This window comes from Gorilla gorilla, chromosome 1 (genome assembly GCF_029281585.2).
Source record: "Gorilla gorilla gorilla isolate KB3781 chromosome 1, NHGRI_mGorGor1-v2.1_pri, whole genome shotgun sequence".
Lineage (NCBI taxonomy): Eukaryota > Metazoa > Chordata > Mammalia > Primates > Hominidae > Gorilla > Gorilla gorilla.
Genome location: NC_073224.2, coordinates 39,110,828 through 39,137,550, shown reverse-complemented (window position 1 = coordinate 39,137,550; position 26,723 = coordinate 39,110,828). Strand labels below are relative to the sequence as shown.

The 26,723-nt window shown below is 43.7% G+C and overlaps 2 protein-coding genes across 3 annotated transcripts; one reads left to right on the top strand and one right to left on the bottom strand.

Annotated features, from left to right (window-relative positions):
* Nucleotides 1-227: 227 nt before the first annotated feature.
* H3-3A (H3.3 histone A) lies at nucleotides 228-10,264 on the bottom strand. 2 transcript variants are annotated; one of them, XM_055371866.2, is made up of 5 exons: nucleotides 10,122-10,264; nucleotides 9,405-9,481; nucleotides 7,739-7,889; nucleotides 6,406-6,559; nucleotides 228-879 (listed from the first exon to the last, which is right to left on the bottom strand). In XM_055371866.2, exons 3-5 carry the CDS (start codon nucleotides 7,864-7,866, stop codon nucleotides 751-753), a joined length of 411 nt encoding a protein of 136 aa, XP_055227841.1. In that variant the 5' UTR covers nucleotides 7,867-7,889; nucleotides 9,405-9,481; nucleotides 10,122-10,264; the 3' UTR covers nucleotides 228-750. The 2 variants fall into 2 exon arrangements, with proteins under 2 accessions (XP_055227841.1, XP_055227846.1); XM_055371871.2 differs by lacking the exon at nucleotides 10,122-10,264 and adding an exon at nucleotides 9,727-9,797.
* LOC134758249 (histone-lysine N-methyltransferase 2B-like) lies at nucleotides 8,937-25,914 on the top strand. Its single transcript, XM_063705127.1, has 3 exons — nucleotides 8,937-9,198; nucleotides 9,338-11,222; nucleotides 25,657-25,914. Exons 1-2 carry the CDS (start codon nucleotides 8,937-8,939, stop codon nucleotides 10,447-10,449), a joined length of 1,374 nt encoding a protein of 457 aa, XP_063561197.1. The 3' UTR covers nucleotides 10,450-11,222; nucleotides 25,657-25,914.
* The last annotated feature ends 809 nt before the right edge of the window (nucleotides 25,915-26,723 follow it).

Here is a 26,723-nt window from a genome sequence, read left to right as displayed (position 1 = left end):
ATTATTGGTTCAGAAGACAACACATCCAAAGAGTTAAGACCACTGGGTAGTGGCAAGCTTCTAAAAATTAGAAATAAAGCCAAGTTCCTTTTGCCACCAAGTCTATACTTTCCTCATCTCTCAATAAGTCTCATGTCTCAGATATAAAGTGACTATTAAAGGACTTAATACTGAAATTATTTTGAATATAATTGTAGGGCAAGGCTATAATAAAGACCAAAAGCAGGTATAGTTTAATGTATTTTAATAGCAAACTTACAGGAACAGCACAGAAGACAGACAACATTAAAAACATGTACTTGCATGTAGGACAACTCAGTTAGAAAAGTATAGTGAATGGATGGAATCTACTGTATGATAAAAATGCTACAAACACCATTTAGTTGCCATCAATAAGAAATTTACTTGTTTTAAAAAAATCCAAATGCTGGCATTGTCCAGAAAAATTTAACAGGTTTATTTATAATTATTATAAAGTTGAACCGCTGAAACTTGTTCACTGAAACATTTTAACTTGCATTAATGCTTTACATCTCCGCATTTATATTAAAAATTCACACACAAATGAAAATGGAAAAACTGCCAATACCTGATTTCTGTCCCCTATTTTTCCACTCGCAATCATATACTTAGGTACCTTTTGACCCCATGGAAAAAAAATATCTAACGTTCAGAACTACCAATAACAGGAAGAAGAGAAATTTTTTTTTTTTTTTTTGAGAATGAAATGTTTCCCATCATAGTGGATTCTTAAGCACGTTCTCCACGTATGCGGCGTGCTAGCTGGATGTCTTTTGGCATAATTGTTACACGTTTGGCATGGATAGCACACAGGTTGGTGTCTTCAAAAAGGCCAACCAGATAGGCCTCACTTGCCTCCTGCAAAAGGAATGAAGAAAAAATTACTGATGGTGTTATTTCCAATAGTTAAGACCCAACTATATGAATTAAAACAAAAAGGTTTTTGAAACCTTTAAAAAAATGACTGGGCAAGATGCTGACAATTTTACCAAATGCTTACATTTTACAACCTGTGGGACAAAGCTCAAAAGCAGCTTATGAAAAAAAACAAAAGCTTAAGTCAGTAAATCTTTTATCAAGTTACACAAATCAAATTACTTTGTTACTAGGAAACTTCAATTTTTGTAACGGTAACATGATTTCTAATAAACTGAAATGTCACAAATAAAGCAAGAAATCCAATTTAACACTCACATTCTTATAAACGGAATCATGTCCAATCCAAATACCCCATCCCAGCCTAGTCTCCTCCTCACTCTGAATCTCATTCACACAGTATGTGAACCTCTGCTTTGTCCAGTAGTATAACATGGTGAACAAGTGGTTTTTATCACATGCTTCTCATCTACGTTCCCTTTCATACCTGTTTTATCGTAAGAGTACTTTTGATTCCAGAACATATCACAAGTTAGTTCCGTATTTCTTTTTCTTTCTGAGATGGAGTCTTACTCTGTCGCCCAGGCTGGAGTGCAGTAGCGCGATCTCGGCTCACTGCAACCTCCGCCTCCCGGATTCAAGCGATTCTCCTGCCTCAGCCTCCCGAGTAGCTGGGACTACAGGTATGCGCCACCATGCCTGGCTACCTTTTTGTATTTTTAGTAGACAAGGGGTTTCACCATGTTGGTCAGGCTGGTCTCGAACTCCTGACCTCGTGATCCACCCACGCTGGCCTCCCAAAGTGCTGGGATTATAGGCGTGAGCCACCGTGCCCGGCAGTTCCTTATTTATTTATTTTGAGACGGAGTCTCTCTTTGTTGCCCAGGCTGGAGTGCAGTGGCAAGATCTCAGCTCACTGCAAGCTCCACCTCCCAGGTTCATGTCATTCTCCTGCCTCAGCCTCCCGAGTAGCTCCGGCTACAGGTGCCCACCACCACGCCTGACTAATTTTTGTTATTTTCAGTAGAGATGGGGTTTCATTGTGTTAGCTAGGATGGTCTCCTGACCTCATGATCCGCCTGCCTCGGCCTCCCAAAGGGCTGGGATTACATGAGTGAGCCACCGCAACTGGCCTGGCAGTTCCTTATTTATATACTTTGATCTATGCCCCGGAGACATGCCCCTGTCCTCTACCAAGTACCTTCCTCTATGTACCCCAATTTGTAACAGCATTTGTTGCCCTCTAGTACTAGTATCGATCTCTCTGGTTTTTCCCATTTGACTGTAAGATCCTTTCAAGTTATCTTATTCCTACTACCACTTAAAAATGACAGTGTATGAATCACTCATTGACACTTAACTTGTGAAGAGGAAAAAGGGGCGTTTCCACTTAGAATTAACTCATAACTCAAATTCTTAAGTATACTTATAGCTGTCTGAAAAGCTGAAGAATCTTTTAGCCTAAGCCAAAACATCTGCTTACTCTTTTTGTTTTTGTTTTTTTGAGGTTTGAGTCTTGCTCCGTAGCCCTGGCTGGAGTGCAGTGGTATAATCTCGGCTCACTGCAACCTCCACCTCCCGGGCTCAGGCAATTCTCCTGCCTCAGCCTCCCGAGTAGCTGGGATTACAGGCATGCACCATCACGTCCAGCTAATTTTGTATTTTTAGTAGAGATGGGGTTTCACCATGTTGGCCAGGCTGGTCTTGAACTCCTAACTTCAGGTGATCTGCCCACCTCAGCCTTCCAAAGTGCTGAGATTACAGGTGTGAGCCGCCATGCCCGGCCTGCTTACTCATTTTGAAATGGAGAAATTACCATTTTAAAAAATAATCATAAATCCAACAGTTTTGGATCTGGAGCATGAAATGATAGGTTAGTTGGCTCTCTCTCCTTTTCTATAAGGAAAAGTTATTTCTCTGCTGAAGATATATTAAGGGAGAAAACAGTCTTATAGTTGCTATTTTTATTCTAATAAAAAAAAAAATCCAGCCCAGGTGCCGTGGTGGCTCACGCCTGTAATCCCAGCACTTTGGGAGGCCGAGGCAGGCAGATCACCTGAGGTCAGGAGTTTGAGACTAGACTGACCAACACAGAGAAACCTTGTCTCTACTAAAAATACAAAAAGTAGCTGGGCGTGGTGGCATGTGCCTGTAGTCCCAGCTATTTGGGAGGCTGAGACAGGAGAATTGCTTGAACCCGGGAGCCAGAGGCTGCAGCAAGCTGAGATTGCGCCACTGCACTCCAGCCTAGGTGACAGAGTGTGACTCGTCTCAAAAAAAAAAAAAAAAAAAGGTACATTCACATTTATAGCTTCATCCTTTTTAGCCCTATCATTACTCTTCTACAAGTTTCCTTCATTCAAATTGAACTATTTTCACGTGTGTTTCTCCAGCATTTGTTATTAACAACTAAGTCTTACTTATCTACCCTTTAAGGCCCAGCTCAAGACTATTCCATGAAGAAGAAAATCGCATACTTGTCTCTTGCTCCTGTTGCCAGTGCAGGCAACCCTGAACTCCTAGTTCCTTGGCACTCACAATGACCTTGCATTATCAGCCATTTTTTGGTGCCCTTAAGTTACTTGATAACAGAAATCTCATTTAATACTCCAAATGCCTTGTCCTCAAGTAGATTTTCAATATTTGCTAGTTTTAAAAAATGTTTCTATTCTATGCAAGTAGTCCCTCGCATCTTACCTATTCCACAGGTATTAAAAGCAAAAGTCCTTAATATTCCGAGATTCGTTCTTAAGATATTCTAGAAGTGGGTAGAAATCCTGGAAAAAATGGCGTATTGTAGCCTCCTTAGGGGCTCACAACGCATATCAGCTATTATATCAGGAAAGAAAACAGTTTAATTTTGCTTAACCTGGCACCTCGGGATTACAGAAAGCTAGAATGCTTTTGTAAAATGCGGTACAAGCTACTATGCGGGCAAACCATCAGGTACCATGGTTCTGGTGGCCTTTCAGAGTGGTATCACTTAGAACCACTCAGATGTGGCATGTGGTAGCTGGGGCTTTCACTGCTGTCTTAGAACCTGGCTACTAGTTTATAAGGATTGTGTCTGGTCAGCTCTGAGAGGAGATTGAACTCCTAGAGAGGATCTGACCATGACCCATACATTTCCAATTTTATTACGAGTAACCCGAAGTCCCTTAAAACATTAAGGCTGTAATGGGAATTAAAGACTGCCACACTAATTTATGACCTAATGAATTAATTTTGAGTTAATGGCAAAGAAAAAAAAGAACTACAAGAAAATATTAGTTTAGGACATTTTGAGTATATTCAACGTCTGCCTCTTTACCATTTCAAAGCAACACTGTCCACTTAACACAAGAATATTTGAGTTCAAGTTCTCAGACATTAAAAGCAAAGACTATATTTTCAGTAAGTTAATTCTTGATTATCTATGGCAAACTGAGACTAATTTCTCCTCTACCATTCTCACTGGACTGCCTGCTATCCTTTAGTTGTAAAGTGTGTAATTCTAAGGCCAAAAACAAAGGACCTTTGGATTTCTACTTCAATTGCGATCTTCTATTATCCTATTCCATTAACAAATTCTCCGTTATCTTTATTTTTTTTTTTTGAGACAAGAGTTTTGCTCTTGTTGCCCAGGCTGGAGTGCAATGGCGCCATCTCGGCTCACTGCAACCTCTGCTTTCCGGGTTCAAGCAATTCTCCTGCCTCAGCCTCCCTAGTAGCTGGGATTATAGGCGCCTGCCACCACGCCAAGCTAATTTTTTGTATTTTTAGTAGAGAAGGGGTTTCACCATGTTGGCCAGGCTGGTCTGGAACTCCTGACCTCAGGTGATCTACCCACCTCAGCCTCCCAAAGTGTTGGGATTACAGGTGTGAGTCACGGCGCCCGGCCCACTCTCTGTATTTTTAAGATAACTAAAATATATGCATAAAAAAGCAAACAGAAAACACAAAAGCTTAACAAAGATCACTCTTTCCAATAAAGAGCTAACACTAAGAGAACTGTGGACAGAAGAGGTGAACATTTTGCTTAAAACCAATACAACCACACTTAATGACAAATATGTAATAGTAACAATGGAAGTTTACATGTGAATAATTTTAGAAAGATGAGTCTTTTACCCAGATTCAATTTAAAAGGCTACATTATTGACATTTAAGCTAAAAATGCTACACTTTTCAAGTACAGTATTGTGTTCTTTAACCACAGTTCTAACTAGAAAATATTAGCAGCTTTGTACCAATGCTTACGAATCTTAGTAACATTTCTGTATTTAGTAATAAATAAGAACTGAAGATAATCGGCTATTAAAACAGAAAATAAAGTTTTAAGTAAAAACATGGAAGATTTTAGTAGTTGAAATTTCAGCAACTCACTGAGAATTTAATGGATGCCTACTCCTGGAATTCACCAATCAAATGAAGTTTAGATTAACCATAGAAACAGCTCGACCAATTACACTTCAGGGTGGAATCCACCTATCATAGCTTTCTCACACATAAAGCAAAAGCCCGGCACAGCAACAGCAGCCTTGAAAATCCTCCAATGGAGTGTACTTAGATTCTGGATGCCCCCTCCCCACCCCCAGAATGATTCAGGTCTGCAATGGTGCCTAGCAATCAGCATTTTTAACGACCCCCAACTGCATGCTTCTGATGGAGGTGGTAGCTTTACTGTATTCTGGGATACTTGCATCTGAAGAATCCAACCACACAATATAAAATAGGTTACTTAAGTGACTGATGTTAATGACGTCTACATACCTTTATCAAGTACCTTGTAGGAATTTCAAGTTTTGGTCTTAAACCACAAATATCTCAAATACATAAATATCTCTAGAGCAGTATTTCTCTAAGTCCTGACATGGTAGAGATTAAGATTAAATTCAATATGCTCCACATTTAAGTGGCAATCCCTAATCCCCTTTAGGAAACCACAAGGCAAATCCTGGCCCCTTTACATGTCCAGTATCACCTTGAAGCACCGTTCCCCCCATCTTGCCAATCCAATCCTATCCTCCACTCACTGCTCCTTTTACATCTTAATGCATAATTCTTTAATACTGCCTATTCCCATCCTAGGTATTAAGCTCTCTCTACCTATATGTTTCTTCAGGACCTGAAGAGACATTTCTTTTATTCTAGGCACTGTTGTTTGAAATTGTTACTACAAATATAGACCTCTAGTCTCAAGTTCTTCTTAATGTCCTGCAGCATCCATAAACCAAACCAGAGGATTTTCTTTAAATATTGTTTTTAGTGCAATGTTTCAAAATTTTAAATGGTATAATGGAATGTGCACTAAGCCTTGGAGTCAAATAGGTTCAAATTATGGTTTTGCCATTTTCTATGTGTATGACCTTGAGCAATTTAACCTTTCTGAAGTCTCAACAGTGAAGTAACAATATCAACTACCTGACAGGCTTGTGATTAAATGATATAAGCATATGTAACAATTTGGAACTGTTCTTGGTACACAACAGGAATACAAACTCTGAGTCTTCCCACCCACCATTTTACCTGCAAAGCACCGATAGCTGCGCTCTGGAAGCGCAGATCTGTTTTAAAGTCCTGAGCAATTTCTCGCACCAGACGCTGGAAGGGAAGTTTGCGAATCAGAAGTTCAGTGGACTTCTGATAACGTCTAATTTCACGGAGCGCCACAGTACCAGGCCTTTAAAAAAGTAATAAAGAAACTGTTACCAAAAACATAAATAGCACAAAAGGTAAGTGGGCAGCTTCAAAGAAATGCAGTAATTTTTCAAAAAATAAGCCACCCAACAATTCTTCAGCTTCAGTATCAAATTTCACTGATCAACTTAAGATGTGAACATTCAAATCTATTAAGAGTAACAATACCTTTAAAGCAAAAAGCATGAAATTAAGATGCATTCTTAGCAAGAAATTTAATCAAAGCCCTATTTATTTTCATTTTAAAGTTATTCATGTATATAAACCTTGGGAAGGTATTAGCTGTCAGGCTAATGAAGAAGTTGGCTCCTCTCAATTTAGCACCACTCTCCTTCCCTACACCCTCTATTATCTGAAGAGCCCTTAAAGATGACCAACACAACCCAACGAACTTCATTTAAAAATCTGCTTGTGGCATTCAAGTTCTATTTCCCAGAATACCTCTACCCTGACTACAGTTCACCCCTCATGAACTACTAAATTTGAATACACTCGATTGTGCAGTGTTCCTTCCGAGTGGAAAAGTTTTTTTTACTAAGTAATTGTCAGCAAGAAATTTACCTCTCATTCTGACTTATTTCTTCCACTGTATGAGCTTTTATTTTAGGTTAATCGTAACACTTGCGGAGGCTAAGTCTAGGCAACTTCTGCCCTCTAATGGCAGATGCCCTTAACAACACAGTGGCTCAGGTAGTTCACAATCAAAAGAGCTAATACAGAAGGAAATAAGCTAATCAAGTAAACGAGGGGGTAGGAACTTTATAAAACACCCAATCTCGATTAAATTGTTATTTTGCCAAAAACTAGGAAAGATAATCTCAAAAGTGTATTCAAGAAAGCAACACTTAACTATTTTTAAAGAATTACTAATAGTTAACTAAAATGTCAATATATCCCATTAACATTATCAGTGATATACGAGGTCTCCTTAGACCTCCAGGTAAGATTATGGCTTCAAAGTTAAACGTTTTCAATAAAACCTAATACTTAACTTTATATATAAATGATCATACAGTACATATATTTAAGCAGTAGTTAAGTGTTCAAATAAAAAAAAAGTTTCTCTAAAGCAAAAAGTTTTCCTGTTATCCATCTTTTTGTTAAATTATATGGATACACACAAGAGAGACTTTGTCCCATTTTTTCCCTGTTTTTTTAATACCTGTAACGATGAGGTTTCTTCACCCCTCCAGTAGAGGGCGCACTCTTGCGAGCGGCTTTTGTAGCCAGTTGCTTCCTGGGTGCTTTACCACCGGTCGATTTGCGGGCAGTCTGCTTTGTACGAGCCATGGTACAGAGACCTCCTTACTTACCTACCAGCATTGAAAAATCAAAAATCACCATATGCAAGTACCAAACATACAACTTTTCCTGCCACGATCACCCCCTCCCCAAATCTGGAAATTATGATCAGTATAAAAAATAATGTTCGTATTGTTATATAATTTGAAAGGGTGAAGATTACGTCTACCCAAAATCTCTTCTTGAAACAAACTAGAGTACTAGAAAATTGTTAGCAGTATCAATCACCTCTCAAAATGCCAATTCTGAACGACAAACGGCAAAACAAAAATACCTCGAACAGCCTTTGATCCAATTTATTTAATTAAAGCAGTAATTAGAAATGTCTGTAAACATTCCATCCACAAACAAGTCAAAAGAAAAAAGCCACAAACCACTGGAAGGTCGAGTCAAATTACAGCAAAAAAAGGTCTTACTCCCCCCCACTTTGGCTGCACCCCCTCGTCTGACTGTTGATGGATTGCTGTAAATATCTGAAAATATTCTTGGTTTTGCATCTTTACAGTTATGTTGACAAAAAGGCGTCTCGAAAAAACAAGAGAGGAACAACAGCTACCACCAGCGAGCATTCTACAAAGCCCCGTCCTCGCGTCCAGTCCTTACAGGCTTCGCAGTGAAATAAAAAGTGCCCCGCACCCAGGCTTTAATTAACGCACGACATCCGCCGACCGGTCCACCCCAAGCACCACATAAACTTTTGGTTTTGCCTCCTCCGGGTCCCTCGGCACAGGGTCCCCCAACCTGCCCGCCTCGCTCCTAGCGCCTCGAGCAGGAACCAACTCGGCTCCCCGACCAGAACAAAATGGAAACAATCGCAAAACGTATCCGATTCCGTTCCAAAGAGACAAAACACCAAATCGCTCGAAAATACTCCTATCCCCTGCCACGTGCCGCCCTCCAAAATGCAAAAGTTTTTTTTGCATTTCAAATGCATCAAGTTTCCGCCTCTCCAAAAAAGGGAAAAAAATGTCCCTCTTTTAAAAATTCTTGCTTTTTTGAAATGGGGAAGAGAGAAACGGGGGAAAAAATATGGTCGGTGACCAGAGAAGAGAGACAAGATGGTGAAGCTTAGCAACAACTGTGGGGAGGCAGCAAAAAGCGAGTTACCCCAGGGTGCGAAGCGGCGGCGATTTCCACCCCTTTCCCGCTCGAAAACTGGGGCCTGGGGCCCGGGGGCGGTAGTTAAGAGGCCCGCGCGGGTCGTGGTGAAGGTTTGGGGTCCGGGGAAGGGGCGGCGGGCGGGATTTCACCGAAGAAAGAGGAGCCAGGGGCGCGGGGAGGAGGAGGGAGAGCAGGCTCGGCGCCGCGGCGGTTGCTGCTGTTGGGCTGAGGCGGCGAGAGACGGGGGAGCCGCCGCCGCCAGAGGGAACAGGGAAACTCGCTCCTCACCTCTATTTCTGGGCCAAAAAGTTTGTGGGCTAAGCCGGAGGGGCTACGGGTCCCCTCCCGGCACCGCCAGGGCCCAGCTCGGGGCTGACGGCAAGCGGGGCTCGGTTCCGGGGAAGCGGGCAGACGGGGAAACTTACCCCCCTTCTCCTTCGGCTGGAGCTCGGCGAGCGAGAGGCGGCGCTGGCGTTGGAGAGCGACGGCGGCGCGGCGGCGGCTGCGAACACAATTGAAAGATGGCTGACACCGAGGCTATCCCCCAACACACGCCGCCCCGCCCCCGCGCCGCGCGCCAGCCAATCACACACAATGGAGGGAAGGCTCGGCCCCGCCCCCATAGCGCCTCTCGCGCCCCGCCCCCGCCCTTCCCCCCGCGCGCCCGTTCGCTGGCGCGCGCTCGCCCCTCCCCCGCGCGCCGCCCGCTCCCTCCTCCAGGCCGCCTCGCGCCGTGTGTGTACAAACACAAAAGACACGCTGAGGGGCCGCCGGCTCCCGCCGAGACTGCCGCCCGCACCCGGCCAGCCCCCGCCCCCGGCCCTGCACTCCCATCCCGCTCCGTGTGCGCACGGCGTCGAACCCCCGAAGCCCGGGTTTGGGGCGCCCGGAGGGAAGTGGGGGGAGGGGAAGGCGGGCGGAGGCGCGGCGGGTGAACGCCCGGCCTGCGGGCGTCTCGGGCCGCGGCGGGGAGGGGAGGGAGGGGCTGCCCCCGCGCGGGCCCCGGCGCGCGCCCCCGAGGAGACCCGGGCGGCAGTGGGGGAGGAGGACGCGGTCGGCCGGGTCGCCGCGCCCCATTGGAAAACGCTCCCCAGCAGGAAGCTGGCAAATAGGAATCCAGCGTCCCGCGCCCGCTGTCGGACCTGGCCGCTGCGGCAGCGGGAGGGGCGGACCGACGGCCTCCTTCCCGCCTGCGCCCTCGGCCAAGTGCGGCCGGGTCCTGCGGGACCGGCCCGAGTCCGCCGTAGACAACTTGATCCGCTAAGACTCCTGGGCCGGCCGCCTGCGTGCAGGGCAGCCCCTCGCCGGTATCGGCCTCCGGGATCAGGGGACGGGGCTCGCTCTCCTTCCGGGCCCGGGCCCCCGACGCAAGATGGCTGTGTTGCGTCGGCGTCTAAACAATGTGTGGAGCGCGCAGCTCCTGCACCAGGGCCCGGTGGCTTGTCCTGCCCGCCCGTGGGGGCCGTGTGATCTGTTTTCGGTAGGATTGCTTTGGAAAGGAATTGCCGAATATAGATAGTCAAATGTCCGCAGCTTCTGCATAGTTTAGAAGAGGCTGAAAACGGCAGAAAGAAGGCAAACATGGTTTGGGAATTAGTACATATACCTGTTTTCCAATTCTCAGTAACATAGGAAACGGACTTTTCATGGCCCAAGTTATCCTCACGACTTGTCAGTTGATTAGCTTTGGAACCTCTGAACCGTCCCTAGATGGTATTGACGCTTCACAACTGTGTGTAAAGGTTTTCAATGGAAGGGTCATACAAATATCCCGTAGGGTAGTGAAGGAGGAAAATTTCATAAATGAAGGGCAGTAATTATTTGTAATCTGAAGATCTCACAAAGCGTCTTAGTGATAAACATTATCCCAAAACAGATACATGGAAATCAGATACGAGGGAAGAAATGGATTTGTCCAAGGTCACTTAAGTGAGGAAGAGACCTAGAAGAAACAGACAAAAATCCAGGCCTCCCGTTTCATTATTATTTCATGAATGTTAAGTGTCCATGGTTGCCGTGCAGAACACATGCAATCTCTAATCCTATCCTAAAAGCACATATGCAATCAGCTTGGACCGAGCTGCTAGCAAAGAATTTCCTATAATTCAAGCCAAGATGAGTTATTTTGCTTGTTTTTTGTTTTGTTTTCAGGAAACCGAAATATTTATTGTTGGATTTATCCAGGAAGGCTGTTCTGCATTAGTTAAATGCATGATATCTTCAAGAAATGTTAAATGACATGGGTAATGTTTTCTTTGTATGCTGGATTTTTCAATAGCTTCTACTTCTTGGCTTTAAAAAATATTTCTAACCAAGGGTCAGACCATTTTAGGTGGAGTAGTTATGATCTTAGATGATTTGAACTAACTCAGCTGTCTGTCCATTTGTGAAATGGGAATAATAATATTTATCTCTATAAAGTTAGGCCACAGATTCTTTCTAGTAGGTTCAAGTATTTAAGCACCTGGAGAGGTGACTGTTTACCCTCCTAGTGGCTTCAGGAGGTTTTCTCACTGAATGAATATTTATTGAGTGCCAACTCTGCTCAGCACAATTCAGGGGTGCTGGGAATGCAGCAGTGAATAACACAAGCAGTGTTCCTGCCCTCATGGGGCTTATGATCTCTGGAAGCACTGCTTTGCACAGGGAAGTAGCACCAGGAGGGGGTAAAGAAAGAGGGATTTTGGAGCCCCAAGATTGGCAAAAACTATAGCTAAGGAGAGAGGTGAACTGTAGAGTCTAGATAATGGGGAAGGAGAGGTGCCAGAGCAAGAAGGGATTCTCACAGGGCCCTACGGGTCAGTCCTGAATTGGCTTTACTGGAACTCAGGCCCAGCACAATGGCTCACGTCTGTAATCCTACGCTTTGGGAGGCCGAGGTGGGTGGATCACTTGAGATCAGGAGTTTGAGACCAACCTGGCCAACCTGGAGAAAGCCTGTCTCTACTAAAAATAAAAATTAGCCGTCATGGTGGCACACCTCTGTAATCCTAGCTACTGGGGAGGCTGAAGTGGGAGGATTGCTTGAATTCGGGAGGTGGAGATTGCAGTGAGCCGAGATTTTGCCACTGCACTTCAGCCTGGGCAACAGTGAGACTCCATCTCAGAAAAAAAAAAAAAAATAGAATTCTTGGGCTAATAATGGCCTCAACATTTGCAGTTAAAAAAGAAATGGGGAGGATGGGAGCAAAAGCTTTTAAGTTAAAATATTTTCCCTAGAATAGAGTACTTATGGCCATGAATTTAGATTTGTTTATAAGTAGAAAAGTAGAATGGAAAGGATTTTAAAAGCAACGCTGTTCATATCTGCTTGGCTCCTGTCAATCAACTGCAAAGATTACTGCCTCCTGGAGTTGCTTCTGGTCACTGTAATGCTATCTCCATGCACACTTTATCACATTGATTTCACATCACCTTTTTATCACATTAATTTACATCTATCATTTGTTCACTTGCTTATTGTCCATTTCCTCCCCAAAGAATATAACCTCTGAGGTAATGGTGGTCTTGTCTGTTTTTTCTACTGTCCCTGATCATTTGCTGTACCTTTTTATTAGGTGATCTCATCCAGTTACATGGAAATTAATCATGTAGAAAAATAGAATAAAACAATGAACCCCTTGTACCCATCTTCAGAAATTACTGACTCATGACCAATATTGGGTTCCCTCTGTACTCTACTCACTTCTACCTCACCAATTTGAATTATTTTGAAGCAAATCCCAGCCTACATTATTTCATCTGTAGATAATTTAGTATGTATCATAGGAGTCAAATAGATGATTGATGTGCCCCTTAAATCTCTTATAATCTACAGATTCTTTCTCTGTATTTGTACTTTGTTGAAAAATATGGATCGGCTAGGCGTGGTGGCTCACACTTGTAATCCCAGCACTTTGGGAGGCTGAGGTGGGCGGATCACTTGAGGTCAGGAGTTGGAGACCACCTTGGCCAACATGGCGAAACCCTATCTCTACTAAAAATACAAAAATTAGCCAGGTGTGGTGGCTCATGCCTGTAGTCCCAGCTACTTGGGAGGCTGAGGTAGGAGAATTGCTTGAACCCCAGGGGGCGGAGGTTGCAGTGAGCAGAGACTGCGCCACTGCACTCCAGTCTGGGCGACAGAGCAAGACTCCGTCTCAAACAAAAGAAAAATATGGATCATTTATCCTGAGGCTTTGGATCCACACTGTCTGTCTAAAACTGTCCTTTCCCTCAGTCTTGTCCAGTAAATAGCACTACCATTTACTCAACTCAAACCAAAAGGTACAGACAGCCTCCTTGAGCCTCTTTTTCTTTCACCCCGATAGCCAGTCTATTGGTCTTGCTCTGAAATGCTTATCAGAATGACCTACTCCTCTTCTCATCTCTTACCTGCCCTTCAACAGTAACTTTCTGTATGACCTTTCTCTTTCCACTCCTGCACCTCTGTATTTTATTTGCTACCAGGCAGACACAGATTAGATTATAGAATATAAATCAGATTAGGTCGCATTCTTGCTTAATCCATTCAGTGGCCTCCCACTGCTCTTGGTTAAATTCCACATGTGTGGGCCCTGGCATTACCCCTCTTTCCCCTCAGCACTGTGCTGCAGACCAGCCACCCCTGGTCCATCAAGTCCTCCTCTGCCTTAGGATCATTGCGTCTGTTCTTTCTGAAGCTTGAATTCTCTTCCACCAGCTTTTAATAGGACTGTCTCACCATCTTCTAAGGCAAACTTTCTAACCTTTCCCATGTCATTTTCTTCTTAGAAAATGATCATATTTGGCCAGGTGCGGTGGCTCACACCTCTAATCCCTGCACTTTGGGAGGCCGAGGTTGGTGAATCACCTGAGGTCAGGAGTTCGAGACCAACCTGGCCAATATGATGAAACCCCGTCTCTACTAAAAATATAAAAAATTAGCCAGGCATGGTGGTGGGCGCTTGTAATCCCAGCTACTTGGGAGGCCTGAGGCAGGAGAATCACTTGAACCCGGGAGGTGGAGGGTGCAGTGAGCTGAGATCACACCACTGCACTCCAGCCTGGGCAACAAGAGCGAAACTCCATGTCAAAAAAAAAAAAAAAAAAAAAAGAAAATGATCATATTTGTAAGATGCACCAAGGATTAGTGGAGAGTATTTGGAGCCACTCATATGGAACTTGATTTTAAAATTTGGGCTTGGCACGGTAGCTCAAGCCTGTAATCCCAGCACTTTTTTATTTGTTTGTTTGTTTATTTATTTATTTTTTTTGAGACAGAGTTTTGCTCTTGTTGCCCAGGCTGGAGTGCAGTGGCTCGGTCTCGGCTCACTGCAGCCTCTACCTCCCGAGTTCAAGCGATTCTCCTGCCTCAGCCTCCTGAGCAGCTGGGATTACAGACATGCACCACCAGTCCTGGCTAATTTTGTGTTATTAGTAGAGACGGGGTTTCTCCATGTTGGTCAGGCTGGCCTGGAACTCAACCTCAGATGATCCGCCTGCCTCAGCCTCCCAAAGTGCTGGGATTACAGGTGTGGGCCACTGCGCCTGTAATCCCAGCACTTTTGGGACGCCAAAACATGCAGATCACCTGAGGTCGGGAGAAGACCAGCCTGGCCAACATGGAGAAACCCCGTCTCTACAAAAATAAGCTGGGATGATGGCGGGTGCCTGTAATCCCAGCTACTCAGGAGGCTGAGGCAGGAGAATCCCTTGAACCCAGGAGGTGGAGGTTGCAGTGAGCTGAGATCACGCCATTGCACTCCAGCCTGGGCGACAGAGTGAGACTCCATCTCAAAAATATAAATAAATAAATAAATAAGCAAACAAACAAGAAACTTAAAAAATCAATATAAAATTCATTACAGGCATACCTCATTTTATTGTGCTTCACAGATGTGTTATTTACTATTTGAAGGTTTGTGGCAACCCTGCTTTGAGCAAGTCATTTTTCTAATAGCATTTTGGTAATTCTCACAGTATTTCAAACTTTTCCATTACTTTTTTTTTTTTTTTTTTGAGACAGAGTCTCTGTCGCCGAGGCTGGAGTGCAGTGGCACTGTGTCAGCTCACTGCAACCTCCGTCTGCTGGGTTCAAGCAATTCTCCTGCCTCAGCCTCCCGAGTAGCTGGGTTTACAGGCGTCCACTACCACACCTGGCTAGTTTTTATATTTTTAGTAGAGACGGGGTTTCACCATGTTGGCCAGGCTGGTCTTGAACTCCTGACCTCAGGTGATCTGCCTACCTTGGCCTCCCAAGGTGCTGGGATTACAGGCATGAGCCACCGCGCCTGGCCTTTTCCATTGCTATTATTATTATTTGAGACAGAGTCTCACTCTGTGGTCCAGGCTGGAATGCAGTGGTGTGATCGCCGCTCACTGCAACCTCCGCCTCCCAGGTTCAAGCAATTCTCCTGCCTCAGCCTCCCAAGTAGCTGGAATTACAGGCATGTGCCACCATGCCCAGCTAATTTTTTTGTATGTTCAGTAGAGACAGGGTTTTGCCATGTTGGCCAGGCTGGTCTCAAACTCCTGACCTCAAGTGATCTGCCCGCCTTGGCCAACCAAAGTGCTGGGATTATGGGCATGAGCCACCACACCTGCCCTCCATTATTATTATTTCGGTTACAGTGATCTGTAATCAGTGATCTTTGATGTTACTATTGTAATTGTCTTGGGCAGCCACAAGCTGCACCTGTATAAGATGGCAAACTTAACTCCATAAATGTCCTGTGTGTTCTGATGTCCACGGATCAGCTGTTCCCTCATTTCTCTTTCTCTCCTTGCGCCTCCAATTCCCTAAGACACAATATTGAAATCCAGGCCAATTAATAGCCCCACAGTGACCTCTAAGTGTTCAAGTTAAAGGAAGAGTTGCACGTTTCTCACTTTAAATCGAAAGCTAGAAATGATTTTGCTTAGTGAGGAAGGCATGTCGAAAGCCAAGATAGGCCAAAAGTTAGGGCTTTTACACCGAACAGTTAACCAAGTTGTGAAGGCAAAGGGAAAGTCCTTGAAGGAAATTAAAAGTGCCACTCCAGTGAGTACATGAATGATAAGAAACAGAACAGCCCTCTTGCTGATACGGAAGACATTTTAGTGGTCTGGACAAATCAAACCAGCTACAACATTCCCTTAAGCTAAAGCCTAATCCAGATCACAGTCCTAGCTCTCTTCAATTCTCTGAATCCTGAGAGAGGTGAGGTAACTACAGAAGGAAAGTTTGAAGCGAGCAGAGGTTGGTTAATGAGGTTTAAGTAATGAAGTCATCTCTAACAAAAAAGTGCAAGATGAAGCATAGGTGATCCAAAAGATCTAAGATAATTGATGAAGGTGGCTACACTAAACAACAGATTTTTGTTGAAGATGAAACAGTTTCTATTTGAAGGAGATGCCATCTAAGACTTTCATAGCTAGAGAAGAGAAATCAGTGCCTGCCTTCAAGTTTCCAAGGACAGGATGATTCTCTTGGTAGGGGCTAACACAGCTGTGACTTTCAGTGGAAGTCAGTGCTTATTTAGCGTTCTCAAAATTCTAGGGCCTTTAAGAATTATGCTAAATCTGCTCTGCCTGTGCTCTATATAAATGGAACAACAAAGCCTGGATGACAGTACATCTGTTTATAGCATGGTTTACTTTTTTTTTTTTTTTTTTTTGAGACGTAGTTTCGCTCTTGTTGCCCAGGCTGGAGTGCAATGGCACCATCTCAGCTCACCACAACCTCTGCCTCCCAGGTTCAAGCGATCCTCCTGCCTCAGCCTCCCGAGTAGCTGGGATTACAGGCATGCGCCACCACGCCCGGCTCATTTTGTATTTTTAGTAGAGATGGGGTTTTCTCCATGTTGGTCAGGCTGGTCTCAAACTTCCGACTTCAGGTGATCCACCTGCCTCAGCCTCTCAAAGTGCTGGGATTACAGGCATGAGCCACCACACCCGGCCTGAAAAAGAAAGTGAATTCTCATACAGCCTGCCTCATTCCTAACATTTAGGAGAATATCTGAAATACCAGACAAGTTAACTTATCCTATTAAGAACTTTTTTCATAGACTGCTTCCAATTATATTATTAATAAGAAGTTTAATTGAAGAACAGATCAAACCTTAAGTGTGAAGCCTTTATCTCGATGAAAATTTGTAAGTCACCTCAGCCTAAAAATTCATTTACCTCTCTTGCAGTCTCAGATGGTTTGTCCCTTCCTAGGTTGCAATGTGAGGACTTAGGGGTTACATGGCTCCCTATTAAGACAATAAGCTTTCCCAAGTTCACTTTCTACACTGACATCCACCCACAGTATGACCCATCCTGTATACATTGTCCCAAGGCCTGATGGAGGGAGTGCTCCCTACTGTTAGTCTCCAAATGCAGCCCAGGAAGTCACCCCCTGCTGAGGTTGCCAGATAAAATGGTGCGTGGGCATACTTACACTAGAAAATAATTCGTTGTTTATCTGAAATTCAAATTTAGCTGGGCATCGTATGTTTTGATTTGCTAAATCTGGCAGACTTAACCGCCTGCTATAGTGCTGTTTCTTTCAACTCTCCATGGCCCCAGCTCCTGGTTGTTGACATTGTTCTGAGCTGTTCGTTAGCAGCTGAATCTGGCTTCCTTCCGTGGGCCTGAAGGGCTGGTGTCCACTTGCATTCTTGCCACATCCATCCTTCCCTTTCTAGCAAGAGAATTTTTCCATGTATAGGTCTCCATATTGAAGGTAAAGCGTTTCCAGACCCTCTCAGGTCCCTTAACCGTTGTCTTTCATGGACATTTAAAACTCTCCACAGACAGGGCAGAGCTCCATACTAGCTGAGATTACTCTGGTCTCCCTCCTAGATACTCTGCCAAGAAACCTACCCCATGGAGCTGTCAGGTTCTTGTCACAGTTTACTGTACAAAGCTCGCTGTGAAAGTTGACAGTGCCATCCAAGTTCAATTCCTAATTAGTTATTCACAAAGCAGAACCTACCCAGTGAAAATCCCTAGGTGTAACCAGGATAAAAGAGGACCAAATGGGAATGGCAGGGACTTTGAAGTCAAACGGGGCTGAGTTTGAATCCCAGCACTGCCACTTATTACTAGGGGAGTATTTAACCCCTCTGGATCCTAGATTCCTTGTCTGTAAAATGAGTAAAATTACCTTAAAGTACGATAATAGTCCTACCTTGTTAGGTTGCTGTAAGGATTAGAGAGAATGAAGATGGAGTACCTGACACAGAGTCCAGACTCCACTAATGATGATCCATTGTGTCATACCCATCTTTACTGCTTTCAAAAGAGTGATACGGTCTTTATTATTACAATTTAAAATAGCTGTGTTAATGCTTCCCAAACATGTCTGTGAAATGTGACCTTTTTGAACCATGAAGTTCAGGTTACCTTTAGGGGGAAGGTGCTTAATTAAGCAATAGCTGGCTGGATGTGGTGGCTCACACCTGTAATCCCAGCACTTTGAGAGACCAAAGTGGGCAGATCACTTGAGGTCAGGAGTTCGAGACCAGCCTCGCCAACATGGTGAAACCCTGTCTCTACTAAAAATACAAAAATTAGCCAGAAATCACTTGAACCTGGGAGGTGGAGGTTGCAGTGAGCTGAGATCGTGCCACTGCACTCCAGCCTGGAGTGGACCCAGTCTAAAAGAAAAGAAAAAAAGCAATAGTCACATTACTAGAAGCCCCTCAATGTCCCCAGTCTGTGAGGTAGAAAAGTAATTGCAGCATCAGGAGGGTAGAAGATTTCTCTAGACTGGTTCCATAGGAGAGAGAGAAACAGACTCTGCCAAGGCAGTCTTCTGGCCTGTGAGTGGTATCCTTCCCTCTCAGTCATCAAGGATGCCCCACTGCTACTCAAAAGCCACAGGAAAAGTTACCAGTTATGTTGGGATTATAGTTTTGTGTTTCCTTGAGGATGATCAACTCTTTCTTGCTTATAGGTTTCTTTTTTTTTCTTTTTTTTTGTTTGGACAGAGTCTCACTCTGTCACCCAGGCTGGAGTGCAGTGGCACGATCTTCTTGGCTCACTGCAACCTCCACCTCCCAGGTTCAAGCGATTCTTCTGCCTCAGCCTCCTGGGTAGCTGGGATTACAGGCATGTGCCACCCACGCTTGGCTAATTTTTGTGTTTTTAGTAGAGATGAGGTTTCACCATGTTGGCCAGGCTGGTCTCGAACTCCTGACCTCAGGTGATCTGCCCACCTCGGCCTCCCAAAGTGCTGGGATTACAGGCGTGAGCCACTGTGCCCAGCCATGTTTCCTGAACACCCAAAGTAGCTTAAGTCACACATATTTACCAGGAGTCAGTGATGAAAGAGAGGTCCATTGTCATTCCAAAATGCGCCCTTTACACTTATTAGGAAATAAGGTAACATTATTTCCACAAACATTAAATGCGGGTGATACAGATATTAGTAAAAGTCTTTTTTTTTTTTTTTTTTTTGAGATGGAGTCTTGGTCTGTCACCCAGGCTGGAGTGCAGTGGCACCATCTCGGCTCACTGCAATCTCCGCTTCCTGCGTTCAAGCGATTCTTCTGCCTCAGCCTTCCGAGTAGTTGAGACTACAGGCGTGAGCCACCACGCCCAGCTAATTGTTGTACTTTTAGTAGAGACGGAGTGTCACTGTATTGGCCAGGCTGGTCTTGAACTCCTAGACCTCATGATCTGCCTGCCTTGGCCTCCCAAAGTGCCAGGATTATAGGCGTGAGCCACTGCGCCCAGCTAGTGAAAGTCTTTCTATAACCACTATTGCCCCCATAAGTTTTCTTCCTTTTCTTTTTTCTTTCTTTCTTTCTTTTTTTTTTTTTTAATAGCGATAGGATCTTGCTCTGTTGCTTAGGCTGGAGTGCAGTGGCTCATAGCTCATTGTAACATCCAACTCCTGGGCTCAAGCCATCCTCCCACCTCAGCCTCCTGAATAGCTAGGATTACAGGCATATGTCACCATGGTTGGATAATTTTTAAAATTTTTTCCCATAGAGATGTCACATAGAGATGGGATCTTGCTCTGTTGGCCAGGCTGGTCTCAAACTCCTGGCCTCAAGTGATCCTCCTGCCTCAGCCTCCCAAAGCATTGGGATTATAGGTATGAGCCACTGTGCCCAGCACTCCTACAAGTTTTCATGTGTTGGGTATGAAATCCCCTGACTCCCTAATAAGCCCAGAGGTTGAAAATTTAAAGGTCAACATATTTATCACAAATGAGAAAATAGGCCAGACGCAGTGGTTCATGCCTATAATCCCAGCACTTTGGGAGGCCGAGGCAGGCAGATCACCTGAGGTCAGGAGTTTGAGACCAGCCTGGCCAACATGGCAAAACCCTGTCTCTACTAAAAGTACAAAAAATTAGCCAGGTATGGTGACGTGTGCCTGTAGTCTCAGCTACTTGGGAGGTTGAGACTGGAGAATTGCTTGAACCTGGGAGGTGGAGGTTGCCGTGAGCCACTGCACTCCATCCTGGGCGACAGAGCGAGACTCCATCTCAAAAAAAATTTATATTATGTATACTAATGTATGTATAATTTGTGTTATTACATTATATATTTTATGTTATATATTATGTATAAATAATAACATTATTATTAGAGAGTCCCTCAAATAGTTGAGAAAAACATAACTAATATTTATTGAGCATTTATGGTGTGCCAGGCCGTGTGTTGAATGTTACATGTGCTTTCTCAATAATAATGTGTCTATTATTCTGCCCCAGTTACAGATGAGGAAATAGTCTAAGGAAGGTCGGGTAACTGACCAGGCTGGCAAGTGGCAGGGCTGGGACTCCACCCCTGAATCTGCTCAGTAGCCCAGGCTCTGCTGTCCATATGATTCACAAGCATTTATTCAACTAAAATTAGTCACAGACAGTTATCAGAAATTTACCTTTAAAATCTTAAAAATGGCCATATTTGATTTTTATTTTTTATTTTTATTTTTTTTATGAAACAGTCTCGCTCTGTCTCCCAGGCTAGATTGCAGTGGTGCGATCTTGGCTCGCTGCAACCTCCACCTCCCGGGTTCAAGTAATTCTCCTGCCTCAGCCTCCCAAGTAGCTGGGATTACAGGCGCCCGCCACTGTGCCTGGCTAATTTTTGTATTTTTAGTAGAGGCGGGGTTTCACCATCTTGGCCAGACTGGTCTCAAATTCCTGACCTCGTGATCCACCTGCCTCAGCCTCCCAAAGTGCTGGGATTACAGGCGTGAGCCACCACGTCCAGCCTGATCGTATTTTTACCTATCAAGAATTGGTCCAGTTTTCTAGAGTGTCATATAAATATACTAATAACCTCACAACAAGTTGCTGAAATTAACAAATATATATATATCAAAGATTATAATGCATAATGTTAAAAGCTGCAGTAATTTTCAAAGAAAGTAGTACCTAGATACAAGAGTCCTCCAGTAAGGAAGGTGAGTAACCACCCATTTGCCATGAATCAGCAGTTAGCCTATTAGTGGTGCTTCACAAATACTTTTTTGTCATCTTTGAGGGGTAGAAGCACTGCTATTCCATAGCTCCTAGAGAGATGCAGCGGCCAGGATGAAACTCAGAAGCCCAGGGAGCTCCAGCTGTAGGATCCCAGAGCTCAGTCCCTCTGCTCCCCTGGAATGTGTTTTTCCAAACTGCGGTGTGAGGCTGAAGGGCCAGCACACTGGACCCAGGCTTATGAAATGGACAAGACCAATGTGAAAGGGCCTGGTTCTTTGCGGGTGCTCATTAAATGTGGTTTTCCCCTTCTCTTATTCAGTAAATAGCTATTTGGTTTGTGTCAGCTCCTATTTATTGCTATATTAGAAAATAATAGCATCATTCCCACATACAGCATCTATGACTAGAGCTGACAAGACCAACATAGGGCAACAGTGCTTTCTGTGGCATTTGCATAGAAAGTGCGCCCTTCGAATAGGCAGTATGCCTGGAGCTGTTTGGAGTTTAGCCTGAGACTCAAATCTGCAAAAGCCTTTTCTGAGAAAGCTACCTTGTTTGTGATTGCTACATTCCAGTTTATGTGACAGCCATTGCTTTGTTTCCTAGCAGTCCATAGATACATCATTGGAAATTGTGGTTTGGAGCATCATTTAAGGGTTTTTTTATTTTTTAATACGTGGTTTAAATGACACCGCTCTTCAGTTTATCATCTTCAGTATAGCATCTGTTTTTTATTCATCTTGTATCTGTACTTTACCTACTAAAGTAGGGGGCCATTGTTCAATGAAATTATCATGAAAATCATTTCAAAACTTTACCACTTTAGTTTGTTGGTGGTGATTATATGGAACAGACCCCTCAGATATTGTTGATGACTGTATAAATTGATAAAACCTCTTTTGAAAGCAATTTGCACATGCATCAAGGATTATGAGCATATTCATACTCTGAGCCTATAATTCAGCATCTAGAATCTAAACCAAGGAAAAATAAAAATACAGAAAATGTATGTCTAATGGTATTTATTGCAGATTTATTAATAGTGTAAAAGTATAAACAAATAGACATATGATTAATATATTTTAGTAACCCCCAAGTGAAATATCCTGCCATAAAAATGCTATCCTTAATAAGTTTGACTAGAAATGTTTTTTAAAATGTTTTTAAAATTGTAATGTTGGCCAGGTGTGGTGGCTCACAGCTGTAATCTCAGCACTTTGGGAGGCCAAGGTGGGAGGATCACATGAGGCCAGGAGTTCAAACCAGCCTGTGCAACATGGCAAGACCCCGTCTCTACAAAGAAAAAAAGACATTGTAATGTGGGTTGGAGAAAGTGAGATATAAAATTGTATATTTATTTTATGCTGGGAAAATTATACACAAGTATATACCCATATACCAGGATGGTGATATTATGGGTGATATGTTTTTCTTTCTACTTTTCCAACATTTTTAATAATGTGATTACATTATTTTTATAGTGGAAAGATTTTTTAATAATTAAAAAACTCGTAAGTGCAAGTAGAACCGTATGCCATTATGAGGAGAATTTTTAGAACTGAGGATACCAGGACACCTGGCCTGACTTAAAGCCTAGCAATAGGACACAGGGTTTGAAATTGAAACTATTCCCTCAAATCCAAGACATACACATATCCATAGATAAATTGGCAATGATGGCTGTAAACCAAAAGTGATTTGGGTAACTCAAGTTTATTTGAGGGAACCCCTCCAGACATTATGTTGGCAGGAACTGTGGCCACCCATGGTGCCATACATAACCCCAGTACAAGCTGTCAGGGAACCAAATAAAATTGATACCCTCATGTGGCTCAGACAATGAGTCTTGTCAGCAGTTGTTCTGCTTAGGAAACCTCTCTGTTGGTAGTGTCATCATTCTATACAAAGGCAAGTCTGGCCAGTCCTAACTAACAAATACCAGTACAAAGGCATTACAATGTCTTATCCATGATTTGGAAGCTTTTCATTAGTGTTCAGATGACCACATTCTTCAACTTTTCCCCTCTCCCAGGACATTCACTCAGCCTGTCCTGGGAGAAGAGCCTTCCTCCTAGTCCCTGCATTCAGCAGTGCATCTGGAGTGATGGTGCAGTGGAGAATGTCTTGTTATTAGTTTCTGGACACTGTCTCTCTTTCTCTCTCTCTCTCTCTCTCTCCAAATTAAGTGTTAATAAAAATATATTGGTGAATGTCTTGAAGATTCATTCATTCATTTGGTCATTTCTTCATTTATTAAAGGATTCATTAAAACAAACATAATAGGCCAGGCACAGTGGCTCACGCCTGTAATCCCAGCACTTTGGGAGGCCAAGGTGGGTGGATCACCAGAGATCAGGAGTTCGAGACCAGCCTGACCAATATGGTGAAACCATGTCTCTACTAAAAATACAAAAATTAGCTGGGCGTCGTGGTGTGTGCCTGCAATCCCAGCTACTCAGGAGGCTGAGATGGGAAAATTGCTTGAACCCAGGAGGCAGAGGTTGCAGTGATTCAAGATGGCACCACTGCACTCCAGCCTGGGCGACTGAGTGAAACTGTCTCAAAACAACAACAACAACAAAAACAGGCATAATTTATTACATACTGGAATTAACACAGAAAACCACCACCCTTCTTTCAGTTTATAGGCTAAATCAGGCTCACAGATAAAAATCTAAGGATCCTCAGCATGGTATTCCAGAAATTGCTGGGGAAGCTGGCGGGGTTGGGGGGTGGTGGGGGAAGTGGGGGCCGTGATGGGTGTGCTTAGGACCTGGTAATGAGAGTGAGATGGGACCACATGTTCCTTAGGGAGTAGAGCTCAGACTGGGGAAGGGGAGAGGCTCTGGGAATTGCTGAAGGGAGTGGGACTCGGGTGTGGCCCAGGAAGGTCTTGGGAGGGCTGGTAACTACTGGTGAGCTGAGTGTAGCTTGAAACTTAAAGGGAGATTCAGGAAAGAGACGAAAGAAGACAAATGTCACACACTAGACAATTTTGCTTAAGTCTATCTCTTGAGTGAGGGAACAGTAGGACTGTTGCTTTTTCTTCCTGAATCCACCTCTGCAGTTTGGTCCCCTTTGGGTAGATCTGCAAATAGGGAAGTGTTCATGGCCACCTGCCCAGGAGGCTTCCTAAGAATTTGTTGAACAAATTTCTTTGATACCCGGGATTTGATATTTGCCAAGAGTCAGCCTGAGCAAATTCCTAACTGTTGAACATGAAAGCAGAATTCTCAGAGTCGGCCAGCTCTGCAAATTGTATCTTTCCCTAGCAGAGAACTTGCAGTAGTACAGGCTATTTCCTCATCCACTAAGCACATGCTTGTTGGCCTATGTGGTGGTCTAGCCTTTGCATTCTTGCCTTTGAGAAGATTTCTGGAGAGTATCAGGCAAGATTCTTCTCCAGCCTAGGAGGCGGGAAGGCAAGAGGATGAGCTCTCCAGTTCTTTTTTGTCTATTAATTCTACTCCTCCCCTTCTAGGATCTTCCTTTCTCTCTTCATCTCCATTTTCCCCGCTTTTTTCTCTACCCTCTTACTCCCTATTCTGGCCAAATGGATTAGGGAGTGGGGAGGGAATGGTCAGGACTGGAAAGTCCATTCTTATTTATTTTTCTCTTTATAGCAAATCCCAAGCTTCCTTCATGGAAGCACATGGGAAATTACACCCCTGGGTTGCTGAGGCCACTTAATTTAAAAAGTAAGCCCAGTCTGGAATGTATCAGTTGGGTGAAGCGTCCGTCCCTGGGGCATGGTCTTCAAATGCCTGCCATGTCTTGGAGAAAAGCTGGGGCTCACAGAGTGCTGCTGCCCCTGCCTTGCACACACATGTGCAAGGGTTGGTGGTGCTGGGGACCAGGCTTAGGTAGAAGGGAGGTCAGCCCTTCCAGAGGTGAATATTCTGAACTCAGCCTCTCTAACTCCAAATAACTTAAAATGAAAGATTTTGTCTGGGAGCAGTGTCTCATGCCTGTAATCCCAAAACTTTGGGATGCTGAGATGGGAGGATCGTTTGAGGGCAGGAATTCAAGACCAGCCTGGGTAATATAGTGTGATGGTTAATATTTGGTGTCAACTTGATTGAAAGATGCCTAGATAGCTGGTCAAGTATTGCTTCTGGGTGTGTCTGTGAGGGTGTTGCCAGAGGAAATTAACATTTGAGTCAGTGGACTGGGAGAGAAAGATCCACTCTCAATGTGGGTGGGCACCATCCAATCGGCCGCCAGCATGGCTGGAACAAAGCAGACAGAGGAAGGTGGGATAAGACGGCTTGCTGAATCTTCTGGCTTTCATCTTTCCTCTGTGCTAGATGCTTCCAGCCCTGAAGCATCAGACTCCAGGTTCTTTGGCTTTTGGACTCTTGGAGTTACATCAGTGGTTTCCCAGGAACTCTCCAGCCTTGGGCCACAGACTGAAGTTTGCACTGTCGGCTTCCCTGCTTTTGAGGTTTTGTGACTCAGACTGAGCCAACTGGCTTCCTTGCTCTTCAGCTTGTGGACGGCCTATCGTGGGACTTTGCCTTGTGATTGTGTGAGTCAATTGTCCTTAATAAACTGCCTTTCATATATACATCTATCCTATTAGTTCTGTCCCTCTGGAGAACTCTGACTGCTGATACACATAGCAAGACCCCATCTCTAAAAAAAAGAGAGAAAGGCACGTTGGAAAATAGAGAATAGATCAAGAAAACAATCCACTCATAATTTCATTACCCTATCACTACCACTAGCAGCATTCCAAAAAGGTTTTCATTATTAATTCAGGTTGGTGCTATAGTGGGTACACAGGGTCAAGGGGAAGGTACCTGCAAAGTCTAAGTGAAGCAAAGACTATCCTTTGAGAATGAAATTAGGAAAAATTGTTGACATCAGCCCTCTATAGCAATGGCCCAATCTATGAAACTGAAATAACTTTGCTGAGACATTTCAGCTTTCTCATCTGTAAAATGGCAATAATACTTGAATTCCCTCCTTTTCAGACTTGTTGTGAGATTAAAATAAAATAATAAAAAGCAACAAATTGTAAAGTCATTGGTAAATGGATGTATCCTACTGTGTCATGATTATCCAATTTATTTAAATGACATAGGCAATCAAATTTCATAATACAGGATTTAAAAAATTGTACTTGGGGCCTCTCAATTCCTTTCCTGTCTGATTTGGTGAAATATAATAGGTAGGTAGTTGGTAAATAAGTCTTGTTTCTCACAGGTTGTATATATCTATCTGGTTGGAAATAAAATAAAGATATGGCAGACTAATGCCTATTTGCACGTGCTTTTAGAACATCTGTACTGTACTGTAGCACCATTAGATGATTAGTGTTAGTAACTAATGCTATGGAAGTATGAGAATAATAAAATAATGATGAAAACAA

Bases quoted from the DNA above. Each gene is read 5' to 3' on its own strand.
- LOC134758249 (XM_063705127.1), top strand. From the start codon at position 8,937: ATGGTGAAGCTTAGCAACAACTGTGGGGAGGCAGCAAAAAGCGAGTTA. The intron at 9,199-9,337 runs GTTGGGCTGAGG...CGGCACCGCCAG, and splicing joins GCGCCGCGGCGGTTGCTGCT to GGCCCAGCTCGGGGCTGACG.
- H3-3A (XM_055371866.2), bottom strand. From the start codon at position 7,866: ATGGCTCGTACAAAGCAGACTGCCCGCAAATCGACCGGTGGTAAAGCA. The intron at 6,560-7,738 runs GTATTAAAAAAA...ACTTTTTTAAAG, and splicing joins AAGAAACCTCATCGTTACAG to GCCTGGTACTGTGGCGCTCC. The intron at 880-6,405 runs GTAAAATGGTGG...TTCCTTTTGCAG, and splicing joins CAGCTATCGGTGCTTTGCAG to GAGGCAAGTGAGGCCTATCT.